The following is a 26,740-nucleotide window of genomic DNA, read 5'->3' on the forward strand; positions in this document are numbered from 1 at the left end:
GTAAGAGTGTTTCTGAGACTGAGGGTTAATTCGAGAAAGAGTGAAGTAAACATCCTAAATTGTATATAGAAAAACTCTTACCTTGTTGTAAGAAACATTGTGAAGCTGTAGGTTTTGTCAAATTAGGTGTTATTTCAGTTGTCTTCTCTGATGCTCAAAATGATTGCAAATCTATTTGTTTTATTTTTTAAATTTGTGAATTTCAGCAAATAAAGAGTGGTTGTGTTTTGTTTTGTTTTTTTAAAAAAGCCTTGTTTCACTCTGCATGTTACAGAGTAATAACAAAATGTTTGGAGGCTAAGTAGGATCTCTGTGTGTTGATATTGAGCTATTCATTTTTTTTTTGATAACCTGTGATAACCTTCCTAAACATTATGCAAATAAAACAGAAATGGAAGTGTTATAGTGTGGCTAGTTAAAGTTTATTGCTCACCCCAGTAGAAATGTTATAGCTTAACATAAAATGAACTAATAATGAAAGGCCACTAACGCATCTAGAGTATGTGAGGGACTTTTGGAGGAAAGCATGAGCAAGAATTCTTAAAAGCAGACATGAACATCTGCAGTCATAGTTACTTGAGGATGTGCCACCACTATTGAATTAAACTGTTCCCATACTTTTGAACATATTCATCAATGAATTTTCTTTAAATTTTATTTTTGTAAATAACAGTATACAGGTGCTGGTCATAAAATTAGAATATCATGACAAAGTTGATTTATTTCAGTAATTCCATTCAAAAAGTGAAACTTGTGTATTAGATTCATTCATTACACACAGACTGATGTATTTCAAATGTTTATTTTTTTTAATTTTGATGATTATAACTGACAACTAATGAAAGTCCCAAATTCAGCATCTCGGAAAATTAGAATATTGTGAAAAGGTTCAATATTGAAGACACCTGGTGCCACACTCTAATCAGCTAATTAACTCAAAACACCTGCAAAAGCCTTTAAATGGTCTCTCAGTCTAGTTCTGTAGGCTACACAATCATGGGGAAGACTGCTGACTTGACAGTTGTCCAAAAGACGACCATTGACACCTTGCACAAGGAGGGCAAGACACAAAAGGTCATTGCTAAAGAGGCTGGCTGTTCACAGAGTTCTGTGTCCAAGCATGTTAATAGAGAGGCGAAGGGAAGGACAAGATGCGGTAGAAAAAAGTGTACAAGCAATAGGGATAACCGCACCCTGGAGAGGATTGTGAAACAAAACCCATTCAAAAATGTCAGGGAGATTCACAAAGAGTGGACTGCAACTGGAGTCAGTGCTTCAAGAACCACCACGCACAGACGTATGCAAGACATGGGTTTCAGCTGTTGCATTCCTTGTGTCAAGCCACTCTTGAACAAGAGACAGCGCCAGAAGCGCCTCACCTTTGGACTGCTGCTGAGTGGTCCAAAGTTATTTTCTCTGATGAAAGTAAATTTTGCATTTCCTTTGGAAATCAAGGTCCCAGAGTCTGGAGGAAGAGAGGAGAGGTACAGAATCCACGTTGCGTGAGGTCCAGTGTAAAGTTTCCACAGTCAATGATGGTTTAGGGTGCCATGTCATCTGCTGGTGTTGGTCCATTGTGTTTTCTGAGGTCCAAGGTCAAGGCAGCCGTCTACCAGGAAGTTTTAGAGCACTTCATGCTTCCTGCTGCTGACGAACTTTATGGAGATGCAGATTTCATTTTCCAACAGGACCTGGCACCTGCACACAGTGCCAAAGCTACCAGTACCTGGTTTAAGGACCATGGTATCCCTGTTCTTGATTGGCCAGCAAACTCGCCTGACCTTAACCCCATAGAAAATCTATGGGGTATTGTGAAGAGGAAGATGCAATACGCCAGACCCAACAGTTCAGAAGAGCTGAAGGCCACTATCAGAGCAACATGGGCTCTCATAACACCTGAGCAGTGCCACAGACTGATCGACTCCATGCCACACCGTATTGCTGCAGTAATCCAGGCCAAAGGAGCCCCAACTAAATATTGAGTGCTGTACATGCTCATACTTTTCATGTTCATACCTTTCAGTTGGCCAACATTTCTAAAAATCCTTTTTTTGCATTGGTCTTAATACATATTCTAATTTTCTGAGATACTGAATTTGGGACTTTCATTAGTTGTCAGTTATAATCATCAACATTAAAAGAAATAAACATTTGAAATACATCAGTCTGTGTGTAATGAATGAATCTAATGTACAAGTTTCAGTTTTTGAATGGAATTACTGAAATAAATCAACTTTGTCATGATATTCTAATTTTATGACCAGCACCTGTATATTTTTGTATATGCATATGTAATTGGGGCTATCACAAATTAATGGAGACCAGACAAAAGAAATTTTTGAGAAATTGTCTGTGACCTGCAAAAGGAAGATTTTACTAGCTTTGAAGCAGCCATGAGAGTAATCGAAAATTATATATTGTAACACAATAAAATATAAGATTGTTCAAAAATGGCGAAGTCTTTTACAGTCAGTGTTTAATTAATGCTTCATATCATTCCCAGCCTTTTCTAAGTATGAAGAATACCTTAATGTCTTGACATAGACATAATGGTTATTAACAGGTTTTAATGTACTTCTCCATGCTGTAAAACTGCATCTTTCATATGTTGAGGTGTACAGTATTTAATGCATTACTGTGTTTTTTTCTGAATATACTTTTCAGAGGCAAGTAAGGCCAGTTACTTAAATTAAAAACATATTTTCTAATCCAGTTTCATAAATGTGCATAAAATCCAAAATATGTAATGGAGCTGCTTAAAAGGACAAGATGGTGCTTTAAACAAAATACTGTTACTGGACCTCTTGTGCTAATTTAATTGGAATTGTGCCACAAACTGCATGCAGGTGAGGAAAAATACCATCATCTTTCTAGACAAGAGTGAGGCTGCACTCTAAAAGTAAAAAGCCAAACCACAATTAAAGTGCAAATTTTACCTGCATAAAATTGAACAAACATCAGTGACCTAAAACCTGTTGCGGCAAAAGAGTAAGCAGGCTCTTTTTATGTTCACTCTTCTTGTAAAGCTAGAAATTAGCACTCCTAACAAGATTTTCTGAGGTATGACTTTATGAGCTGAGAGTTTGGGGCTTGTTGTGCTAAAGAAATATAACTATTTGTTAATTTGTACTTAAACAGATATAACATTTTAAAATCCCAAAGACATTTTAGGATTACTGTGTATGTTGTAGAAATAGATTCTCTATTCCTAAGGCTAAAGTGGCAATTAAGAAGTTAACGTCCTATTCCTGTCCAATGATTATGAAAATACTGCAAGTTGGTTATTGAAGAAAAAATATAACTATATAAGCATGGCACATGAATACATTTTCAGGCCATTGATATCATTTGTACATTTATCCAAGCGTTGTCTTACTTTTTCCAGTCTAGTACTTGTATTACTCTCTTGTTCGTATCTTCTTCAGTCTAACAATCATCTTTTTACCAAATTCAGAAAATGTGGATTAGGTTCATTTGTACCACATATTTTGCAACTATTTGTTTATAAACTCTTTGTTATGCTCCACTAGGTTGATAAACTGGTCAATGATTTGGAATGCAGCCGTGACCTTGGACGCATTATAGTGCATATTGACATGGATGCCTTCTATGCTGCAGTTGAAATGAGGGACAATCTAGACCTGAGGGATAAACCAATGGCTGTAGGATCAATGAGTATGCTGGTAAAGTTGATACTCTTTTTCTTAAATGGTACATGAATTTGTAGAAATCTAATTTTTTATGTTTTATTTTTCACAACATGTTGGTTGAAATTTTTGTTATTTTTGCTGTTATTTTTTTTATTGTGTTTTGCTACCTACAAGAGTAGATCTTGTGGGCAGTCCCTCCATTATATTTTGTTAATAATCATTTATAGTCTTTATTGTGCCAGATATAATAGCAGCAAATAATTTGGGGGCACTTAATGTTTACTTGGTCTCTGAATTGTATTGTTTCAACAATATCAAATATCGCAAATATTTCATTTTCACACATCAATAATTAATTGAAACATACAATATATGTAAATTTTATGATGTTGTGGATAATTTTAAGATCCTGTTGTCCTGGATAATCTCAGGGATTTTTTTAGAAGAGAGCATGTCTTCCTCAGTTAGTGAATGGTTGGATCTTGTAGGAGTTTATATTCAGTCATATTAGGTTGGCACACTGGTTTTTGTTTTTTTAAGCAAAAAGTTCGCTATCCCAACTCTACACTGTGCTGAACTTCACCAGTAATACAAGTGCATTGCACAACAATCTCTTCAAATGGTCAGAGTCAGGACAGTTGAGTAAGCTTTAAAGGCAAATGTTATTGTGATAAGCTGAAGTGTTCTTTAAATACTGGGTTTTGAAAAACTAATGATTTACACAGAACTTGTTCAATTTCAGCGCCAGAATGTCAATTTTTCCTTTCATTCATTGGATAAAAACTTAGCTTTAGGCTATCATTGAATGCCTTTCATTCACAATGGAGAATTTCATATGATCTGCTAATTAATGGCTATGGAAATAATTATAAATGCATTATATGTATTTATACTACGTTGTTTCATAGTGTGCGTCAGGGCCAAAAGCTGTATTCAATATGTGTGTAGCTATTGTATAATACTGTGAATGTTGGAAGTCTACTGGGACAAATAATAAGTAAACTGTTATAGTGATATTCCAATTGACAGGTTTCATGGTAGGTATCCTCAGTCAGCTCCAGCCCGAGATTTTAGTAATTTATCCAATCCTTCAGAGATAGTTTGTTAGTTTTCTGCCTAAAACTGAGTCAGGAGTCCCTGAGAAGCCAATCTTTATATATAATATTCTACTGTGGCTGTTTGTTTGTCTGTCCAGGATTTTAATCGCCTGTAGCTAAGGCAATCGCTAAGGTAATTCATCTCTCTTGACTGTCTATGTCTACCCCTAACCCCTTCTGTAATGCTAATGCTTTGCTAGGACATGATAATTCTTTAACAAAGTCTTCCGCAAAAGTGCACTGCATTACTACTCTAATAACTAATCTCAATGCACATAAAAAATCTAGGCAGCACGGCATAAACACTTATAATTTGATTACAATTACACCTGTAGATGTGCAATGTATTAAATCTATAGAAACAGATTATAGATTAAATAAAAAATATGCACAGAGCGGCACTAATAAAAATAACTTAATTTCTATTTCAGATACCCATGACACACATAGAATTCAGCTCTGCTCCGCCGAAACATTCAATATGGCACTATTAAATGTTAGAGCATTAACCAACAAGACGTTTTTCATAAACGATCTTAGTAGTGATAGAAAAATTGATGAAAAAAAGTGAAACGTAGCTTAGCTCAGATGGTACAGCTGTTTTAATCGAATCTGCGTCTCCGAATTACAGTTTTACTCGTGCGGATTGCCAGGGAAAGAAGGGTGGCGGCTTAGCAAACTTTTACTTGTGCCGGTTAAAATGTAAAGATGTCAGTTTTGGTAAATTTAAGTCCTTTGAGTATCTTGCCGTTGTTATTCATGGAGATTCTCACTTTATAGTATTATCCGTGTATAGACCTCCTAAATTTAATGCATCTGTCTTTGAGGAATTCTCAGACTTGTTGTCAATCATAATTACGAACTATGACACACTCCTAATAGTCGGCGACTTTAACTTTCATATCGATAATCAGTGTGACCCAAAAGTAAAAGAATTCATGAACCTCCTGGACTCTTTTGATTTGAGACAGCTCGTTAATCAGCCTACACATAAAGCAGGTCATACGTTAGACTTAGTAATTACCAAAGGACTAAAAGCTGATATAAAGCAGGTCATTGATACGGGTCTATCAGACCATTTTCTTTTACTATTTAATATAGAAATATTGATAGAAAACATTCATGAGAAGCATATTGTTAAAAAACGCTTCTTTGATTCATCAGCAGCTTTAAAATTTACAAACATTGTAAGCAACCAGTCCGTTTACCTGTATATTGCTAACTGCAATAATGTAAATAGTAAGGTAGAAAAATTTTATACTAAGATGAGAGCTGCTGTTGACATAGTTGCACCTGAAAAGACAGTTAAAAAATCTTCTAGCATTGTTATACCATGGAAGACCCAAAGAGTGTCTGATTCAAAGAGAACATGATGTAGAGCTGAGCGTAAATGGAGAAAAACTAAACTAACTATCCACTATGAGATATTGAAGGTTAAAATAACAGAATGCAATAACACAGTCCGTCTTGAGAGGTGCTGCTATTTCTCTAAGATTATAAATAACAATGCTAGTAATCCCAGAATCTTATTCTCTACGATTGATCGTCTGCTAAACCCAGGTAACTCAAAGGAATGCCTCCAAAATACTTCCAGTGAAACTTGTGAGGCTATTGCTGTATTTTTCAATCAAAAAATTAATGATATTAGAAATAATATAGTATATCTCCCCAACACTGCTGATCCTCTTAAGCCCCAGTAGTCCGTTATAAACAAATTAAATTCTTTCACCAGGATAGATTTACCTGATTTACATAAAATAATTTCTCAACTGAGACCCTCCACCTGCGTCCTTGACCCAATACCAACAAGTTTTTTTCAAAGAAGTATCGGGCATGCTAATTGATAGTATTCTTGACATTTTAAACTCGTCATTAGATACGTGGGTCTTCCCAGACTGTCTTAAGACTGCTGTAGTTAAACCCCTACTCAAGAAAAATAGTCTTGACCCCTCTGCTTTTGAAAATTTTAGACCCATTTCTAACCTGCCTTTCTTCAGTAAAATTTTAGAGAAGACAGTCATTATGCAGCTAAATGACCACCTCAATAAACATTCTATTCTTGATAAGTTTCAGTTGGGTTTTAGAACAAATCACAGTACAGAAACTGCACTCATTAAAGTAGTAAATGACTTGCGGGTAAATGCAGACAGAGGCCATTTATCTGTTCTCATCCTCTTAGATCTGAGTGCCGCATTTGACACCATTGATCACAATATTCTTAGAAATCGCCTTAGTCAATGGGTGGGCCTCTCTAGCAGTGTCTTAAATTGGTTTAAATCCTACCTGGCAGGTAGAAAATTCTTTGTTAGTTGTGGTAATTACAACTCAAAGACACATGATATTCTATATGGTGTTCCACAAGGCTCTATCCTGGGTCTGCTGCTCTTTTCGATCTACATGCTTCTGTTATTTCAGATTATCTCGGGGTATAACGTGGGTTACCACAGCTATGCTTATGACACGCAGCTGTATTTATCAATAGCGTCTGACGACCCCGACTCTGTTGTTTCACTAACACAATGTCTTTCTTGTGTTTCTAAATGGATGAATAGTAATTTTCTCAAGCTAAATAAGAGAAAACAGAAATTTTAGTGATTGGCAATAATGGATATAATGAGGTTATTAGAAATAAACTTGATGCATTAGGATTAAAAGTCAAGATGGAGGTAAAGAATTTAGAGGTAACTATTGACTCTGACCTGAATTTTAAATCGCATATTAATCAGATCACTAGGACCACATTTTTTCACTTAAGAAACATAGCAAAAGTTAGACCTCTTATATCATTGAAAGATGCTGAGAAATTAGTTCACGCTTTTGTTTTCAGTCGACTAGATTACTGTAACGCACTCCTGTCAGGACTACCCAAAAAAGACATAAATCGTCTGCAACTAGTGCAGAATTCAGCTGCTAGAATCCTAACTAGGAAAAGAAAATCTGAGCACATTTCTCCAGTTTTGATGTCACTACACTGGTTACATGTGTCATTCAGAATTGACTTTAAAATACTGCTTATGGTTTACAAAGCCTTAAATAATCTTGCTCCATCTTGTATATCGGAATGTCTGACATCTTATATTCCAAATCGTAACCTTAGATCCTCACATGAGTGTGTCTGCTTAGAATTCTAAGAGCTAAACTTAAAAGAAGAGGTGAGGTGGCCTTCTGCTGTTATGCACCTAAAATCTGGAATAGCTTGCCAATAGGAATTCGCCAGGCTAATACAGTGGAGCACTTTAAAAAAACTGCTAAAAACACATTACTTTAACATGGCTTTCTTATAATTTCAATTTAGTTTAATCCTGATGCTCTGTATATTCAGTTAATTATCATAACTATTTATGGTGGCTCTAAAATCCGTACTAACCCCTACTCTCTCTTCTGTTTCTTTTCCTGGTTTTCTGTGGTGGCAACCTGTGTCACCTCCACCTAATCAAAGCACCATGATGTTCCTACATTGATGGATTAAAAGCCAGAAGTCTACATGACCATTATCATCAAGTCCTTCCATGAGAACCCTAAAATACAAAGAGGACTGTTCATTTATGTTAGGTAGAATGCCCAGAGGCGGTGGGCGGTCTCATGGCCTGGCACCCCTGCAGATTTTATTTTTTTTCTCCAGCCATCTGGAGTTTTTTTGTTTTTTCTGTCCTCCCTGGCTATCGAATCTTACTCTTATTCTATGTTAATTAGTGTTGTCTGATTTTAATTCTTACCTTGTCTTTTTTTCATCATGTAAAGCACTTTGAGCTACATTATTTGTATAAAAATGTGCTATATAAATAAATGTTGTTGTTGTCGTAGCTCACAAACCGTTTGACCTACTGACCTGAAATTAGGTACACATATACTACGTGACATCTACTATCCGCTTTCGGGGTAATGATTGACCTCCAAGGTTATTCCTCTTTTTATTTTTATTTTATTGTAGAATCAACTCTCGGTAGCAGCCAGCAGGGTGGTTGTGCGGCATATGCGTATGGGCGCCATTCTCATCCCTACCACCTTCGCCATCACTTCCCCTACCTCTTCATATCTTAAATCATTTATGAGGCAAATTGAAGACTTAAATGCCAGCTTAAGTGAAAAATGAAAGAAAATGTACTAAGCAATTGCAACACAAACACTGACTTAATCTGTTTTAATGCGAAAAGATGTAGACGAAAGAAGAAAAGTAGCAGGCCACTAGGGTGGAGAAAAGAAGAGCTGCTCACGAAGCAGCAAGCGCAAATTAATGCTAAATGTAAAGAGAAAGAGTATGAAAACTATGAATGCTCAAGTCAAGTGTATTCACTGCACGTTATAGTGCAGTGCGCCGTTACTGGTAAAATTAATATTTGTATCTGAGACAGCAGTAAGATTTAAAATTATCCAAAGACAGCAGCACCACTTTCCTCATCTAATAGTTAAATGTTAAAAATGTATTCATGTATTAACAGTTTAATCCAACAAATATCTGTTTTGATATTAGTACTAGGGTGTTGTACCGTGTTAGCCATTATGAATGTTTTGATATTGTGATTTAAGAAATATGTTTGGTGTTTTTTAAAGTCAGTTATTTTATCACAGTCATTGTAAATATTAACTTGCCACATAAAATCACAGATTCTTGGAGCTATTTTTGTTGAGGTAAGAATACATTTCCTCTTCATTTGTCTGCTTACTACTGTCATCGTGAGAGCAGCTTACATGTAAATAAGGATGTTGATCAGAACAAAAACAAACGTGTCTGAGTAATTTTGTCTTTCAAGAAAATGAGTATATCCATGACGTAAACTCAAAAACTTTGAAAAAAAATAAGGTGCCGTTTTCATAGACCTCCTTATAGTAACCAGGAAACCTTAAAGTGATGGCTTGAAACACTTAGATTGAACGTGAGCACTCGAATTGAAGACCTACTGAAAGTGTACCTGTGTGTTTGCAGCTTCATTTCTCCATAGAGGACTACTTGCAGCTGAAGATAAAAATAAAATGTGTTCTTGTATTCTTCATAATTGAAACCAACTGCCATTTCACAGTAGCTGCAAATGAAGTCTGAAATATACAGCTGTAGAAGAATAATAATAACGGCAATGTTGTTTACAAATAAGCTAAACACTGTACAGATGAGTTGCTCTTATGTAGGACAGCAAGGTAGAACAGTCATTACTTGTGCTGCTTCATGAATCTAAAGTTCTGAATTGTGTACCTGGTTGTTGCCTATGTAAATAATGTAAATAATAATCATAATCCCCATATGGTCTATTGGATCTCTCATGCAGCAATGCTAAGTAAGCATTTAATATTGAAAAGATAAACAAGCAAACTTATTCTAATTAAAGCTGCCCATTTGGTCCTTCAGGTTTTGATGCTTTCTTCCAGTTTAATTTTAGAAAATCTGAAAATGTCTCCAGAGCTCTGTGATTGTTGATAGGTGAAAATTTGTCTGTATTAGTAACACATACTACAGAATCACATACCAAAGTAGGCTCGGCTCCCCCAACACATCTAATTCCAACAGTAGAAGCGGTATGATCTACTTTCTTGCGACAGAGGCACACTTCCTCATCGGCCATTACTTCACATTTTCCACTTGTGCACCACCATTCAGCACTTGTTTGCTACATTTCTGTACTTTCCCATTGCATATATTGTTAATTTTGTCTGTGCAATTTTGCAGTCCTCCTTGTTCTTTCTTCTTTGACCTGTTGGACCTCCTCATCAGTATTTTCTGGCTTGTACAAATACATTTAAGTGATTTCACCAAATGTATCCCCATCTTCATAGTTGCACAGATCACCAATTTAAGATGATTGCTCATTTGTCTAAATCCTGAAAGAAAATGTACCCATAAGATTACAATTCTCAAAATGAAAAGGAGATAGAGGAAACCATGCCCCTGGGGGGTGAAAGGTTACCACAGATGAAGATACAATAGGCAAGCTGTGGGGCAGAGCTCGTTTTCTTCTCAGTTGGTCGAATCTCACAGAAAGCTTCTTTACTTTTTTTTTTTTGTATTCCTTTCTAAAGCAACATGAGTACATTGTTTTACAACATCTGTACCATCTCAAGATGTGAATTAACATCTGATAACATTCTTCACTGGGGGAAAAAATTGACTGTATTTGTTTAAGTTTAAACCTTCTTTCATTTTTGGACTTGTGTACCCTTTAAGCCCCTTTTTAAGCTGCAAGAACAGATAAGGTATTTTTAAAATTAATAAAAATGCTTCACTTTAGGACACAATTTTATGTATCAATATATACAATTATTGTGAATAAATAATCTTATCATTTCAATCTTTCATTAACTCTTGTAGCAGAAATCTCAAATTCTGTTTCTTGGGATTGAAGCTGCTGTAGGTTTGCAGTCATATCAGTTTTTTTTAATGACAAACCAGATCTTGCCATTAATGAAGTAGAAGGACAGCTAATACAAACAAAAATAAATAGTACAGACATTTATCCTCCCCTCTTAGCTACTTTATTTGCACCTAGGCAATCAATTAGAGTCAGAATCTTAGAAAAAGATGAACAAAATAGGGAGAAATATTTACTCAATTAGTGTTTTCCTCTGCATGTTCTGACAGCAAAAAAGTATATTTATGTCCTTAACAAAGAGGTAAAAATTGAATAACAGTAAACCTAGAAGTACAGGCTTAAGCTTCTTAACAGCATTAACATATTTTTTTTAAACAAAAATCCTTAGTAAGTGAGAATGACACTACTGGCTTTGAGAGACCCAAATGATTAGAAAAGTTTCAGAAAGTGGAAGTTAGACAAGCAGAAAAATCTCCGGAAGTGGTAATAATAATAAAAAATAATAAAAAAAACATGTAAAGCTTACATGCTTTCCTGTGCATTTGTCACCCTATCTATATTTGAATTACATGAATTACAAATAGCTTTATTGTTGTTTTGTTTTAAATGGGTACAGGCCCAAGGTTATCAATTCTGGATTATTCTTGAATTCTACTGCAGAGAGTTTCCAACTGCCTGCCTTGCATTTGTCACGTGTTATCATTGTTTACATGAAAATGCTACAGACACTAGTCACTCTGAGCAGTGAAAAGATCTATATATATAATTCACTAAGCCGGGAGACAAGTAGCCACCCATGGAAAGCGGCGTGGATTCATTAAACCACCGACAAGTAAGACGCCAATGGCGCACGCAGGAAGGAGCCACGCCCACCAACTCTTAGACCATTGGATATGACGAAAAAAATCACAGAGCCACACCCACCAACTCGGACACGACGCTTCGGAAAACATGCCGTCATTTCTGTTTGTCTGTGCCACAGTCCACTTGCAGCTCTGAGCCACGTTGACTTTTCATTAGTCAACCTCAGTGGAACCTTGGTTCACACAGAGGCAGCGCCAGAGAGACAGAGGCACACACAGAGGCAGCGCCAGAGAGACAGAGGCACACACACACACACACAGAGGCAACGCCAGAGAGAGCCGCACACACACAGGCAGCACGGGAGAGAGAGCCACGCACACACACAGAGGCAGCGCCACAGAGAGACAGAGGCACACACAGGCAGCGCAAGAGAGAGCCGCGCAATCCTTTAAAACTGAAGTTAAAACACAATGAAGGAAGCAGTCTTTAAAAACCAATAAGCTCTGTGCCTCTTTTTCATTAGTGTCTCACCTGCTTCAGGCCCTGCAACAGTCGAGATGCTCTCTCTGCAGCTGAACTTCTCTGTGCCCGACTCCACTACTGTCAGTCGCCTGATTAAAAATGGCCTTTTGAAGGGGAGCTATGGACCCGCTATACCACAGGAACACATTGCCTTCGAGCCTGCTCTCGCTCACTCTAACGTACCGGCTTTCTCTCTCTCTCCTCACTCGCTCACACACTGCACAGGGGAGAAATGCCCGAAACACGAGTCTACCCGGAAACCGTTTCAGCCACACTTCCACGCCCCTCGCTACACTGCGAGTGCGATGATTATTTATTTAAAAATGGGCTTTTGAAGGGGAGCTGTGGACCCGCTATACCACAGGATCACCTGTGACATTGCCTTCACATTGTTTTCCTTTTATTTATGATCCTGTTGAGCAGATCTGACACCCAGGCAAACAACACTGAATAATCAATAGCTGCAACCACTTTGCCCGCCCCAACTCCTCACCTGAGTCGGTTTTGTCTGTGTTCAGCAGTGTTTCCCAAACTCGGTCCTGGTGAACCCCTGTGGATGCAGGGTTTTGTTCCAACCAGATTCCTAATCATTAATGCCGGTGGAACTCATCCGGGATAAGTCGGTTTTTCAAATGCAGAGGTGTAGCACATTAGTCTAGCAGACTAGCTGGATGTAAAAATGTCATTGACGAAACTGTTGCTCTCAAACTTCGCAACATGGCTGTTGGCTTTGTTTGCCAACATTGGGATAATGTCGGCGACGTGGTCACAAACTGCAACAACTCACCACACAAGGACGTCCTGTCTCTCGAGGCATTCACACTGCCAGAAGGCAACCATGGGATACCAGCTGCAACAAAATGATGAAAGAACGGGTGCATTTTTTTCACACAAGCTGAGTGGGTGGGTGTTAGTTAGTTAATTAGCAACTCGAAGGATTTCAAGATATAATATACACAAGAGGTAACACTGCAAAAGCGGACCAAACCAGAAAAGACGGCTGGCAAAAAGTGGCTAACAAATTAAACGCATGTGCATTGTACTTACTGAAAGCAGCGTTACAGATTTTGCAAATGTTCATTTTTTTTCCCTCTGCTTAAAAAACATTGAAAAAGCGGCGCGGATTGGTTTGCAGAGTGTAAAACAGTTTGTTTGTCGCGGATAATTTGCTATCCACACAGGGAGGAACCGGGAAGCGAACCCACAATCTTCCACTGTCTCCTTACTGCAAAACAGCCATACTACTACAGGGCCACAAGGCAGTTAAAGAATGCACCGGGCCACATGTTCATTTTTTCCCCTGTGCTTAAAAGACATTAAAAAACTGTTTCTCAACTGTGACTCCGGAACAACTCAGTACGCGAAAAGTGGCCAGAACTGCAAACAACAATGAAAACTCTACGTGACTCACAGGTAGTGATGGGCCGCTCGATACTCAGGTTTTGACACTGTGTCGAGCTTTCGAAGCACTGCAGATTTTAATACTTGATCTTACCTATATCATGGCAAAGTACAGGGATTAACCTTTATTTTCTGTCTACTCCGTTTTAATTAAGACGGACAAAAGAAAACATTTAAGGCTATTAAATGTGATCTCAAGAAAAGATCAGGGTTAATTATAATACTAATAACAGGAGCGATTATAATGATACAGTGCAAAAGTAAATACTAATTGAAAGAGCCAGGAATGCATGAGGTGAGGCGTCTTATTTTGTTTAACTCTTGCTATCATATAGTGCATTCTGCCTGTCAGCGTTAGTTATATTTATATTTTTTAGACATCACACACTACAAGCTGCTGACGAACCCTTCTCTTCGTTGTCAGTCTGTAGCTACGAAAAAATAAAAGCAATACGACTTTTAACAGACGTCATTGAAGTGTATCAGAAGTTTCTGTAATGTTAATGAAAATGGCTAGGAGGTGTCACGAGAGAGGTGAGTGTCAAATGCTTCGAAGCTTCAATACGATTTCCGACACAATTGCTTCAAACGTGTTGATGCTTCGTGAGGCCTCACTCCGCCCATTACTACTCACAGGTTACTGAACAAGAAATCAGCAGACTAGCATGACGAATGGGGCGTAATGGGCGTCCTTCCCCTCTCCTCTGGATTTTTCAAATGTAAATTTTTTCCCTGTGCTTAAAAATCATTAAAAAAAGCGGCCTGATTATGCGGCGTATGGTACGCCGTGAGTTGGCTAGTATGGTATAATTTCCTGAGAAATGATTCTTCTAAAAATAGGGTATTTTAAGGCTCCAAGTACATAATAAACTCTAGCTAAAATCGTGTTTTTGTATATATGAATAAAGCACTTTGAGACTCCAAGAACATAATAAACTCCATATATTTCACAAAATGCAGTAGTGTTGTAAAGTTCTAGTAAAAAATGCGTTTTTATGTAGTATCTTTCACCATACTGAGAAGTCCATATAAAATTTGAGCAGTGTCAAAATAATCTGGCAAATGAACAGTGATCTGCCTTTCAAGGAGCTCAGTGCTTTTGCAACTTATTGTTTATTATTTATAATGTATGTGAAATTAAATTTGTAAAATTCTGTTCATCTTTCTAGCTATCTGAGGTAAGTGTGCCAATTCTTTCTTCATTTTCTGAGACAATGATATTCAGGTTTCAGTAAGAATTAGATACACATATCCGGCATGTTCATTTTATATTAGGGTCATTTTCCATGAGGTGTCACATTAGGAATTAGATTAAGGACCTTTATCATATTGAATTAAATATATGTGGGTTAAATTTCCAGTACTGTTATAATTTTTGGTCAGCCTCTAATAAAATACACATTTTTTTTTTTCTCTTTTTCCAAAACCAAAAAGAATTGTAACATAAAGATCCATATTACTAACCGAGAATGGTAAACCGGAAGGCACAGACCCAGGTACACGGCGATGGACGCGGGAGACAAAGTGCGCAGGCGCCTACAGCGTGCGTCTCATAAACCGCAAGCTAAGTCTGATCCACCGCGAACGAAGGAGTCACGGCTCAAAAATGAAAGAGCTCAACTAACGTAAATAAGACATGAAGCAACAACGCGCCCATAGCTAACGACTAACGACACAGCCACACAGAAAAGAGGATTCTGCACTGCACCCCAGAGTCAAACGGAAGACACTACAGGGTCCGCAAAGGTCCACAAAGATAGTACGAAAGGCCCAGGCGCCTACAACGCGCTTCTGAACTAAACGTCCACACTACACAGCATGGTCCAGGTGATAAGAATAAACGAACTCTCCGTATTAGACGTACGGCATCCTCACACGTCCAAACCATATAGCATATGTGGATCACATTACAGTGATGCATTATTAACAGTACAACCACAGAAAACGCTCCGTATTAACAGTAAGTGCAATTATCCATATTACTAACGGTAGACAACGGATAACTAATGGAGTCACGGTCACGGCTCTAAACCGATCCAGCTCAACTAACGGAGCTACAAAAATGAGCCCGCATGGATACGTAGGCGCCTACAACGCGCGTCTGAAACCGCGGAAGCAAAACTGTCTCGGCTCCAAAACCAAACAGCTCGACTAACGGAGCTACAAAAGCGAGCCCGCATGGACAAATACAATGGACATAGACGCCTACAACGCGCATCTGAACCTGCAGAAGCAAAGCAGGCACGGGTTCAAAACGAAAGACCACAACTGAAGGAGATACAAAAATGAGCCCACCTAGATAAAATCAATGAACGCAGGCGCCTACAACGCGCGTCTGCAAAGCAGGCATTATGGACTGCATTAGATCCTACAATAGTTTATTTGCTTTTGCATCTACCGGGGTAAATATCTGGCCACCAGCTGGCAATGGCCCATACTGCTTTCACGTATGTGGACAAATATTACATCGGATTGGAACAGTTCACCCTGAACCATATCACAAACGCAAATATGCACAAATCTACGTGTTAGATCCAGATGACGCAGTCTATCAACAAATGAACCTTCCTGAAAACAAGCAATGCACAGAGCTGATAATGAGAAACGTCGCTGAAGTCCTAAACAATCACCCATTGGCTAAGTCTATAAAGATGCTACATGAGGTTGAAAGGGAGGCCAATACAAAAGCAGATGCAGAAGGTGTAGCGCCAACTACAGTTGCTTTAGTGTTAATATAGGACAAAGAACATGATCCAAGACGATACAATCTTCCCATTGTTAATGAAGTTGCAATTGTCTTTCAAAGTGAAGATGGTGAGCCTCCATTTGACCGCGATATTGTCCTGCATTTACGTCCTGATGGAACCAACAACTTTATGTAGCCTTCTCAAGAGTTCGGCGTTCATCTGACATTACAGTTAGTTATAGATACTCCATACCAAGGAGAACTCATTCAAGGACAACACACCATCTTTACTACAAATGTTGTGTATAAAGGAATATTCCAATATATCTTTCTAATGTGCCATGCTATGGGTTCTTTACTTCCTTTGTTCGTCATCTACACCTTTACACTCCAATATATCTCATACATACATCAATGTATTTGGTTAATACCTAAATCACAAACAGACATAACTGCATTTCTAGCCAAAAAATAATTCAAAAATTACAAGCATTTATAATATTGTCTTGAATGCCATACTTAGTGTAGGTTGCTTTTAAAACCACACAGATCTTGATGTTGATATATTTAAAAAAAAAATTCACATTACTGAAAATAAATGCAAGTGCGTAGTCAGAACTTTAGTTGGCACCAAAAACACCAAGCACTTCAACTAACACATACTTTAGTAAAACATTTTGAGGACATTCTAATACCCACTATTGTAGTGTTAGATGTAAACACAGGGTAATTTAAATTTCAGTCTTTACAGATTTAAATGTTTGTACTGCACTTTTCATATTAAGTCTAATAATTACTTCAAATTTGATTCCTGTCGCACTCAACCTGTTTAACACTTTTTCATTGCGAATTCATATCTTCTAAGAATTAGAAAGAAAATTATAGTACATTTCATCCCTAAATGAGACCATATAAAAGAAACTTAACAAAATACAGCAAGCACCATCCATACAGATCAGTTTTACATTATGACTTATATAGATAGTATAAACTGTCACTTGACTTGTTGCATAAAACAGTTCAACAAATGCAAAATCATAATTTATCAGTGTGCTAAAAGTTTATTACTATGTGTGCAAAGATGGAAGGTCATTGCCAGTGTCTGCCAGCCACCCATATTCAACAGTATGTTATAAAACTAATGCTTGGACAGTTGGGAAATGTTTTTACTTGGTCAAAGCAGCCACATCAATTACTAATTCCAAGAAACAAACCTTGTAGGATAAAACAAAGGTGTATATCTTTGTTTCCAGACAACAAAAAAGAATACACAAAAAGAGTGTTGCCTGATCGGAAGTTAAACACCTTCAGAAGAAGTCTTAAGTGATTTGTCATATTTATAGGAAGTGTAATTTAGCAGGCTTTATTTGTTTATTTTTTTTTAATTCTAAAATCTCTTGCATGTCACAACACAAAACATATTTTGGAGATGGTTTAAAAAAAGATTTGATTGTGTTTTGGTGATTAACATATCCTAATTTTTTCACGTTGAAGGCCCTGTCACATTACATGTTGTTTCCAGTGATTTTTCACTTGCACACTTCATTTACATAATTGTTGTGCACCATTGTGTAATGTGGTATCCCCCGTGTTTCAGTCCAACCAGTCTTCAGCTTGGCCCAAAAAAAAATTAAACATGTTTGACTTTGTCTTAAATTGCATTTGCTGCCTAATGTGTACATGACAGCTGACAAGTACCAATGAGTGCTCACCCGGAATGCAGGATTTTTGTCTAGATATCGGTTTGAACCTCACACAGAGGTCATGTGTGACTGACGAATGCCTAACTATTCCAAAACAAAAATGTGCAAGACCTTTGTCCGACCAGTGGCCTTCTACGGTGCTGAAAGCTGGCTGACAACTACACAACAAGAATAAGTGCTACACACTATGTAAATGAAAGTTCTTTGATGGTCACTTGGGCTCACATGATGGGACCATGTCATGAACATGGACATTAGGAAGATAACAGGAGTAGCGGCGATTACCAAAAAGACGCGAAAGTCCCACCTGAGATGGTACTCTGCAGTGGAGAAGAGACAGTGGCCCAGATAGCCCTACGACTAAGTCCAGTTGGGAAGCGACCATGCAGGAGACCCAAAAGTTCTGGCTCGACAAATCAGCATCAACCTAGAAGACGTCCTAGACCAAAAGAAGTGGAGAAGGGCATCGAAAGCAATGGACCCTACATTAGTGTGGGACAAATGATAGGAAAGAGTGGTCGGTCTGCACTTCACAAACTTCTGACACTGAGTGTAGGATTTAGGTTATCATTTATATATCTGATCAAAAGGATCAAAGCCAGTTTACGGTTGCATCAGTTATCAGTAAACTGTGTGAGTGGGAGCAGTTGATCCCAGTCCCCCGAATCTGCTTTTATAAACTTTTGTAATATCTACTTTAACATTTCATTGAACCACTCAACCAAGCCAATTCTCTTTGGTGATCTTGTGACATTTTTAAGTGTGTAATTCTTATCATGTCCGCTGTTTGCTTCAATGTTTCTGAAGTAAACAAAGTCCATTTGTCTGTTATGATTTTCATTGAGATTCCAAAAAACAGAGACCCCATATAATTCCTAGGCAGGCGTTTTAGAAACAGCCACCCAAAGCCATATGATTTCAGGGTATTGAAGGGGGAGGGATATGTGTTTCCTAAGACTACAGCATTTATAATATGCTTCAGAAAATCATCCTTCTATGGAATTTCCAGTGCTTGTGTTTAAACATCAAGGGTAGTTTGCTTGGAAGAATAAATAATTCTGGGCTAAGGCAGTAGGTTTCCTCCCATTTCTCTCATATCCATTGCATCCATCAGAAAAATTAGTGTTAGAAAACAATTTTAGCACTTACCTTTTATATATTGTATATTCTTTTAACCAGCTGGCACCTTCTGAACGTGTAGCTGTTGACAGAGTTGGATGACTTTTACATTTACTTGTATTGAGTTATTTATTTTTAATCATTGTTAACAAAACATCCCTGGATTTTAGTCATTGCTGGTAAAAATTCTCTCAGGCTAAAAACATGCCCTATTCTGCCTATGTTATATTCTGAATTACACCATATATTCAAATCCATATGCTGAATAATGAGATTTTTTTCTCATATGCTATATACATATGTATTTTAAGATGCTCTTTTCTTTATCCCATACACTATAACAAACTTGTGATGTGCTTAAGTTACTTGATATGCCAGAGTTTGGCAATTAGGTAAGAGCTAAAGATCACTGTGGTTGTGGATTTGTCTGTAGTACACTGTGTCTTCTTAGGGCAGTGGTTCTCAAACTGTGGGGCGGGCCACCCTAGGGGGGTGCGAAGATGTGAAAAAAACAAAATCAGAATCAAAAATATGAAAAATACATATATTGAAACCAAAACAAATTAACTCAAACTACATTCTGATACTAGAAAAAAAAATATAGAGTTAGATAAATGTCGATAAAAGTTAAGTAGGTATAATAAAATATGCATCTATGATATATCATTAATTAAAAAAGAACAAATTGGTATTAGTGGGCTCCTTTCAAAAAAACGTTAGGGGGGCGCAATTAAAACTGTTATGTAAACTCAGGTCGCAAATACATAAAGGTTGAGAAATGCTGTCTTAGGGAAAGGATAAACTCCATAAGGCAGTTTACCTGGGCTGTTGAAACTCATAGGCTATAATACAAACCATTGTGGTACCATGCTGCATTATAGCATTAGGCTAACTCCATATTTTCCTCAATTGTGTGAGACTGTGTGAAGTCCGCACTGTTAGGAACAACATAGTATAGCAATGCATATTTCTTTTCTTCTTTAAAAATTACTTGTAACTGGCCATTTAATGGTTTATGTCTGAGTGCCAACCTTAACAGTTCAAGGTACTACTCTTTTTTTTTTTTCTCTCTCTCTTCTAAAGTGTGTTTCAAATGGCATTCTTGGGGAATTATTTGAAAACTTTCTTAATGGTTACGTATATCACAATCAGCTTTTTTTTATGGGAAATATAATTTCGTGCCTTTACTTTGACTTTCCCACTTATTGTGAATGTGACCTGAATTGAGACAATGGATGAAAAAAAAGATCCCATTCTAACTTTTTCATAGTTACCATGTGAACATTATACACTGATGTTTAAGAGTAGTAGATGAGTAGAACAAAATGATAATCTGAAAAATTTCTGTTGAATTTTGCAATCCATGTAATTACATTCAAGTATTCTTATTCATTTGGGAATAATCATGCAGGTTAAACTTTATCCATTTTGTTATTTTCCAAAGAAAAGGGAATACCAATCTATATGGTACATAGCTGTTATTACTGAACTTGTGCAAGTGCCAGGTGTAAGTTGTCACCAGTGATTCACACTGTTTTAATGTACTTGTAAATATGTCTCAAAATTATCAGAAATATATTCTGAAGACATTTTTACATTGTCTTCTCTTGTAGGTGACCCAGTGGAGTATGCTATTACTTGTTGCTTTAAAAGTTTAGGGTACACCAAGTATTTAGCTTTGCTAATGCTACTTTAGAACTGTTACTCCAGAAAAGAAAGGCACTTGAAACAAATACAAATCTGTGTTAACAGTTTTTGCAGCAGTAAATTAATGTGTTCTTTTTGGGTGTGTTATACTTAAAAACACGCAAGACTTGTGTTGTAAAGAGCTTAAGTTTGGATAATGCATTGTAGATTCCATTGAGTCAAATAACACCAATTTATCTAAATGTAATTGACTGTTTTTGCTTGGAATGATCTTCATTTGGAATAATTCTATGTTTTATGTTTCTTTTATGAAATAAATGCATTTTATGACATTGACTTGCTGCATGAGATATTAATTTAACTCATATGTACAACTTTGATAACTCATAGGTACAGCTTTAATGGCTCAGAATTTTCAGGTTGAGTAGTTGCTCTCAACAAATATCACATCAACTCTTTTTGGAGAATTTGTAATTAGTTCCTTTCTTGTTTTAGAAGTCATGTATCTGTACTGAATATAAAATTATTATTACTGACCAAGGTGGAGGAAGGGAGCTGGAATGTCTTTTGGGACCCCAATAAAGTAACAAGATAAGAGAGGAAAAAATATAAAGTCTTTGTAATGAATCTTGTCACAATCTGTAAATCACTGTTTACTCTTTTGTTCAACCGGGTGCTTCATAAAAATGCTTTAATTATTCTGTTGTTTTAGTTAATTTATTGAATTACTAAATTGTATTATTTATATTGATTATCCAAACAAATATATTGGAATTTTTGTGATATGCAGTGTTTTGGGAATTAAGCTATGCAGAATAAAAACAAAAAGGTAAATAATATGCAATATAGCTCAGAAGATTAATGTATTTTAAAGCACTCTGCCTGGAATTGATTTATGGGCAGTTTTGCATGATAAGGTGTAGTATTTTTTCTTTTCTTGACAGGTCTAGTCTATGTTATTAATGTTCAACAGAGAAAGTGTGCTACTTTTTTCTCATAAAGTAAATGTTTACTGCCCCATAGCTGTGTGTAGGGTTGGGTATTGGCACTGATGTCCCGATCTGATTCCAATTCATAATACCCCAATTCAATTCAATATTGATTTTATTTTGAATTAGCATGAAGTGATATATTTGAAGTGGTGGCTGTTTTAGGGAGATTACATAAACACACATAGAGAACATTAATATAATGTAACAAATTTCAGTAACATTTTATTTGAAGGGTGTCTACACAGTGATTTCATAACGTGCATAAGCATGGAATGACATTTAAGAAGAAATACTTGATTAGTAATGAACAGTTAACATCAGTATTTGGAAGATTTGGAACAAAATATCATTGTTCTTAAAAAAAAACAACAACAAACAACAACAAATTCACCTTCTTCTAATACAGTACAATTTGTGTTTGCATAATTAGATGTCTGCACCTCACCCACTGAACTCTGTCTCCACCCCATCCCGCATTCCCTAGCAAGAGCTACTCATAGTAAAGTGCTTTTTTCGTAGAAAGCCTTAATAGCCGCATTAACAACATCTACTTGTTCAGACATGAAAAATGTAGAAAAGCAAAAATCTATAAATAGTAATTGAGCAGGATAGAGATTCACAACATCGATTTTGAGACTTTACAAATTGATATCGAAGTGTTTAAATGAAAAATAACGATTAATTGGAAAATCAATATTTTTACCCAGGCCTAGCTGTGTGTGTGGGGTATAGTTGTTTACTTTATTGCATGTGTATGTCAGCATTTGCCTAATCAATTTTTTATATGCTGATCTGAATCTGCAGTTGACTACTTTTGGCTTTAAACATCCAGTTTAATTGGCTTTACCTGTTTCTTTTTCAGTCAACCTCTAATTACCATGCAAGAAAGTTTGGAGTCCGTGCTGCAATGCCTGGCTTTATTGCAAAGAAACTATGCCCAAGTCTTATCATAGTACCACTAAACTTTGATAAATATAAAGCAGTAAGTGCTGAGGTAAGTAATTTGTTTGTTTAGCAAAAAGGAGTTCACAAGGTTAAGCTTTAGAAAAACTGGTTCAGTTTATCATACGATTCACAACAACCCTTTTTGTGCTCCTTGAATTGATTGTCTGCTTCTAATAAAACAGAATGTGAATAAACAAGTTTTGTTTGGTGAGGTCAAATTGCAGTTTAATTGCAAGTTTATATGGTCAGTTATAGGGGATTTCGTCATGTATTTGTAACTTGTAATAGGAATAAGTGACAGTATTGTGTAACACGGGCGGCACGGTGGCGCAGTGGGTAGTGCTGCTGCCTCGCAGTTGGGAGACCTGGGGACCTGGGTTCGCTTCCCGGGTCCTCCCTGCGTGGAGTTTGCATGTTCTCCCCGTGTCTGCGTGGGTTTCCTCCTGGCACTCCGGTTTCCTCCCACAGTCCAAAGACATGCAGGTTAGGTGGATTGGCGATTCTAAATTGGCCCTAGTGTGTGCGTGTGTGAGTGTGTTTGTGTGTATCCTGTGGTGAGTTGGCACCCTGCCTGGGATTGGTTCCTGCCTTGTGCCCTGTGTTGGCTGGGATTAGCTCCAGCAGACCCCCGTGACCATGTGTTCGGATTCAGTGGGTTGGATAATGGATGGATTGTGTAACACGTGTTTTAAACAATTACTATATTTAAATGAAATAATTTTTCATTATAATAAATGGGCTAAGGGCGACTGCTCAAGTAGTTTTGTAACATAAATTTTATGTGAGACTTATCTGTGAAGACTAAGAGAAGAAAAATGTAAAACTTCTGACATCTGCCTTTACAGTCCTGTGTATTTTGACAATGTTCTGCCCCTTTTTTTTTTTTCTTTTTTGCAAAGCACTTTCAAGTTTTTTGCCAGTTTTGCACATGAACTAAATATTGAGTTAGGGATTTTGGAAGTTTATTGGTATTTTTTTTCATGGTAGAAGTAAAAGTATTTTATTAAGTATTGTGTTACAGATTCACTTTGTAGTACTTGGACTTGTCATGTTTTGTTCCTTTTACATAAGTGCTAAGTATTTCTTGTTACTGATAAAGTATAAACATCATTAGTTGGTGTAAGACACTAGAGGTCACTGTTGCCTCTTTCTACCCAACAGACAGACACACTGCACACAGGATAAAATCAAAAAGAAGATCTTTATTGTTTTTTCTTCTCGATGCAGTGCTCCAAAACACCTCCGCCACCATACACAAACAAAATAAATACCACTATTCACAAATCTCTCCTAAACTCCTCCCACCAAGCTCTGTCCTGCTCCCTCCCAACTCCAGCTCGCCTGGTGAGTCTCCACCAGTCCTTTAAATAGTCTTTGACCCAGAAGTGCTTCTGTCCCTCTAGCCACGTGACTTGTCTGCACTTCCAGGTCAGATGGAGACTTGTGGATTTCTTCAGCCCGGATGTACTCCTGTGGTTCCGTCCCCATAACTCGTGAGTGCTTCCGGGCTATACAGGAAATATAAATTCTCGATTCTTCCTGCAGCTTGTCCTGGTGGCACCCATGGCACCCAGCAGGGCTGTGAAGCCGAACTCTAACTCCCATGGAGCCCTGCAGGAATCTGGGGTGCCGTTATGCTGCAGGGGCATCTCCATCTGGCTTTCTGGAGGAGGCAGTGTCCCTCTGTAACTGCTTTCCCCCATTTTTCTCCTTTCTGGGTGTCCCGGCTGGGTTGAGCAGTCAGCCATCCGCCACAGTTGGATTGTACTTTTGTATCGTAGGTTAATGCTTGAAGTGCTCAATGTTAGAACAAGGAACAGTTGGCGTCATATTACAATGGCAGTGAAGTGTAATTCTTTTTTTTCATGTTTTTTTCCCCCACAAGATTTCTTGTGTTCTCTCGGCATGTGGTCATTGGTCAACATCTTCTTCTTTTGGCTGCTCCCGTTAGGGGTTGCCACAGCGGATCATCTTCTTCCATTTCTTTCTGTCCTCTGCATCTTGTTCTGTTACACCCATCATCTGCATTTCCTGTCTCACCACATCCATAAACCTTCTCTTAGGCCTTCCTCTTTTTCTCTTCCCTGGCAGCTCTGTCCTTAGCATCCTTCTCCCAATATACCCAGCATCTCTCCTCTGCACATGTCCAAACCAACGCAATCTTGCCTCTCTGACTTTGTCTCTCAACCGTCCAACTTGAGCCGACCCTCTAATGTACTAATTTCTAATCCTATCCATCCTCGTCACACCCAGTGCAAGTCTTAGCATCTTTAACTCTGCTACCTCCAGCTCTGTCTCCTGCTTTCTGGTCAGTGGCCCGGTCTCCAACCCATATAACATAGCTGGTCTCACTACCGTCCTGTAGACCTTCCCTTTCACTCTCGCTGATACCCGTCTGTCACAGATTACTCCTGACACTCTTCTTCACCCATTCCACCCTGCCTGCACTCTTTTTCACCTCTCTTCCACAATCCCCATTACTCTGTACTGTTGATCCCATGTATTTAAACTCATCCACCTTTGCCAACTCTACTCCCAGCATCCTCACCATTCCACTGACCTCCCTCTCATTTACACACATACTGTATATTCTGTCTTCCTACTGACCTTTATTCCTCTACTCTGTAGAGTATGTCTCCACCTCTCCAGGGTCTCTTCAACCTGCTCCCTACTATCGGTACAGATCACAATGTCATCAGCAAACATCATAGTCCATGGGGTATCCTGTCTAATCTCATCTGTCAACCTGTCCATCACCATTGCAAATAAGAAAGGGCTCAGAGCTGATCCCTGATGTAATCCCACCTCCACCTTGAATGCATCCATCACTCCTACCGCAGACCTCACCATTGTCACACTTCCCTTGTACATATCCTGTACAACTCTTACGTACTTCTCTGCCACTCCTGACTTCCTCATGCAATACCACAGCTCCTCTCGAGGCACCCTGTCATATGCTTTCTCCAGGTCCACAAAGACGCAATGCAACTCCTTCTGGCTTTCTCTAAACTTCTTCTTCAACATCCTCAGAGCAAACATTGCATTTGTGGTGCTCTTTCTTGGCATGAAACCATACTGCTGCTCACTAATCATCACCTCACTTCTTAACCTAGCTTCCACTACTCTTTCCCATAACTTTATGCTGTGGCTCATCAATTTTATCCCCCTGTAGTTACTGTAGTCCTGCATATCCCCCTTATTCTTAAATATCGGCACCAGTACACTTCTTTTCCACTTCTTTAAACAATCTGGTTAAAAACTCCACTGTCATCTCTCCTGAACACCTTCATGCTTCCACAGGTATGTCATTTGGACCAACGGCCTTTCAATTTTTCATCCTCTTTGTAGCTGTCCTTACTTCCTCCTTGCTAATCCATTGCACTTCCTGATTCACTATCGCCACATCATGCAACCTCTTTTCTCTCTCATTCTCTTCATTCATCAGCCTCTCAAAGTACTGTTTCCATCTGCTCAACACAGTCTCCTCGCTTGTGAGTACGTTTCCATCTTTATCCTTTATCACTCTAACCTGTTGCACATCTTTTCCAGCTCAGTCCCTCTGTCTAGCCAATCGGTACAGGTCCTTTTCTCCCTCCTTAGCGTCCAACCTCTCATACAACTCATCATACACCTTTTCTTTAGCCTTCACCACCTCTCTCTTCACCTTGTGCCTTATCACCTTGTACTCTTGTCTACTCTCTGCATCTGTCTGACTATCCCACTTCTTCTTCGCCATCCTCTACCTCTGTATACTCTCCTGTATTTCCTCATTCCACCACCAGGTTTCCTTTTCCTCCTTCCTCTGTCCAGATGTCAAGCCAAACACCCTTCTTGCTGTCACCCTTACTATATCTGCAGTAGTTTCCCAACTGTCT

General features: G+C 38.0%; 1 protein-coding gene across 2 annotated transcripts in view; it reads left to right on the plus strand.

Annotated features, from left to right (window-relative positions):
- Positions 1-26,740, plus strand: part of polk (polymerase (DNA directed) kappa) — a 109,400-nt gene that overhangs the window by 36,140 nt on the left and 46,520 nt on the right. For both annotated transcript variants that reach the window (XM_028805690.2, XM_051929509.1), the window contains exons 4-5: positions 3,531-3,683; positions 22,783-22,914. In XM_028805690.2, coding sequence (XP_028661523.2) covers positions 3,531-3,683; positions 22,783-22,914 — 285 coding nt within the window. The remainder of the gene's footprint in view (positions 1-3,530; positions 3,684-22,782; positions 22,915-26,740) is intronic.

Source organism: Erpetoichthys calabaricus, chromosome 7 (assembly GCF_900747795.2).
Source record: "Erpetoichthys calabaricus chromosome 7, fErpCal1.3, whole genome shotgun sequence".
Lineage (NCBI taxonomy): Eukaryota > Metazoa > Chordata > Cladistia > Polypteriformes > Polypteridae > Erpetoichthys > Erpetoichthys calabaricus.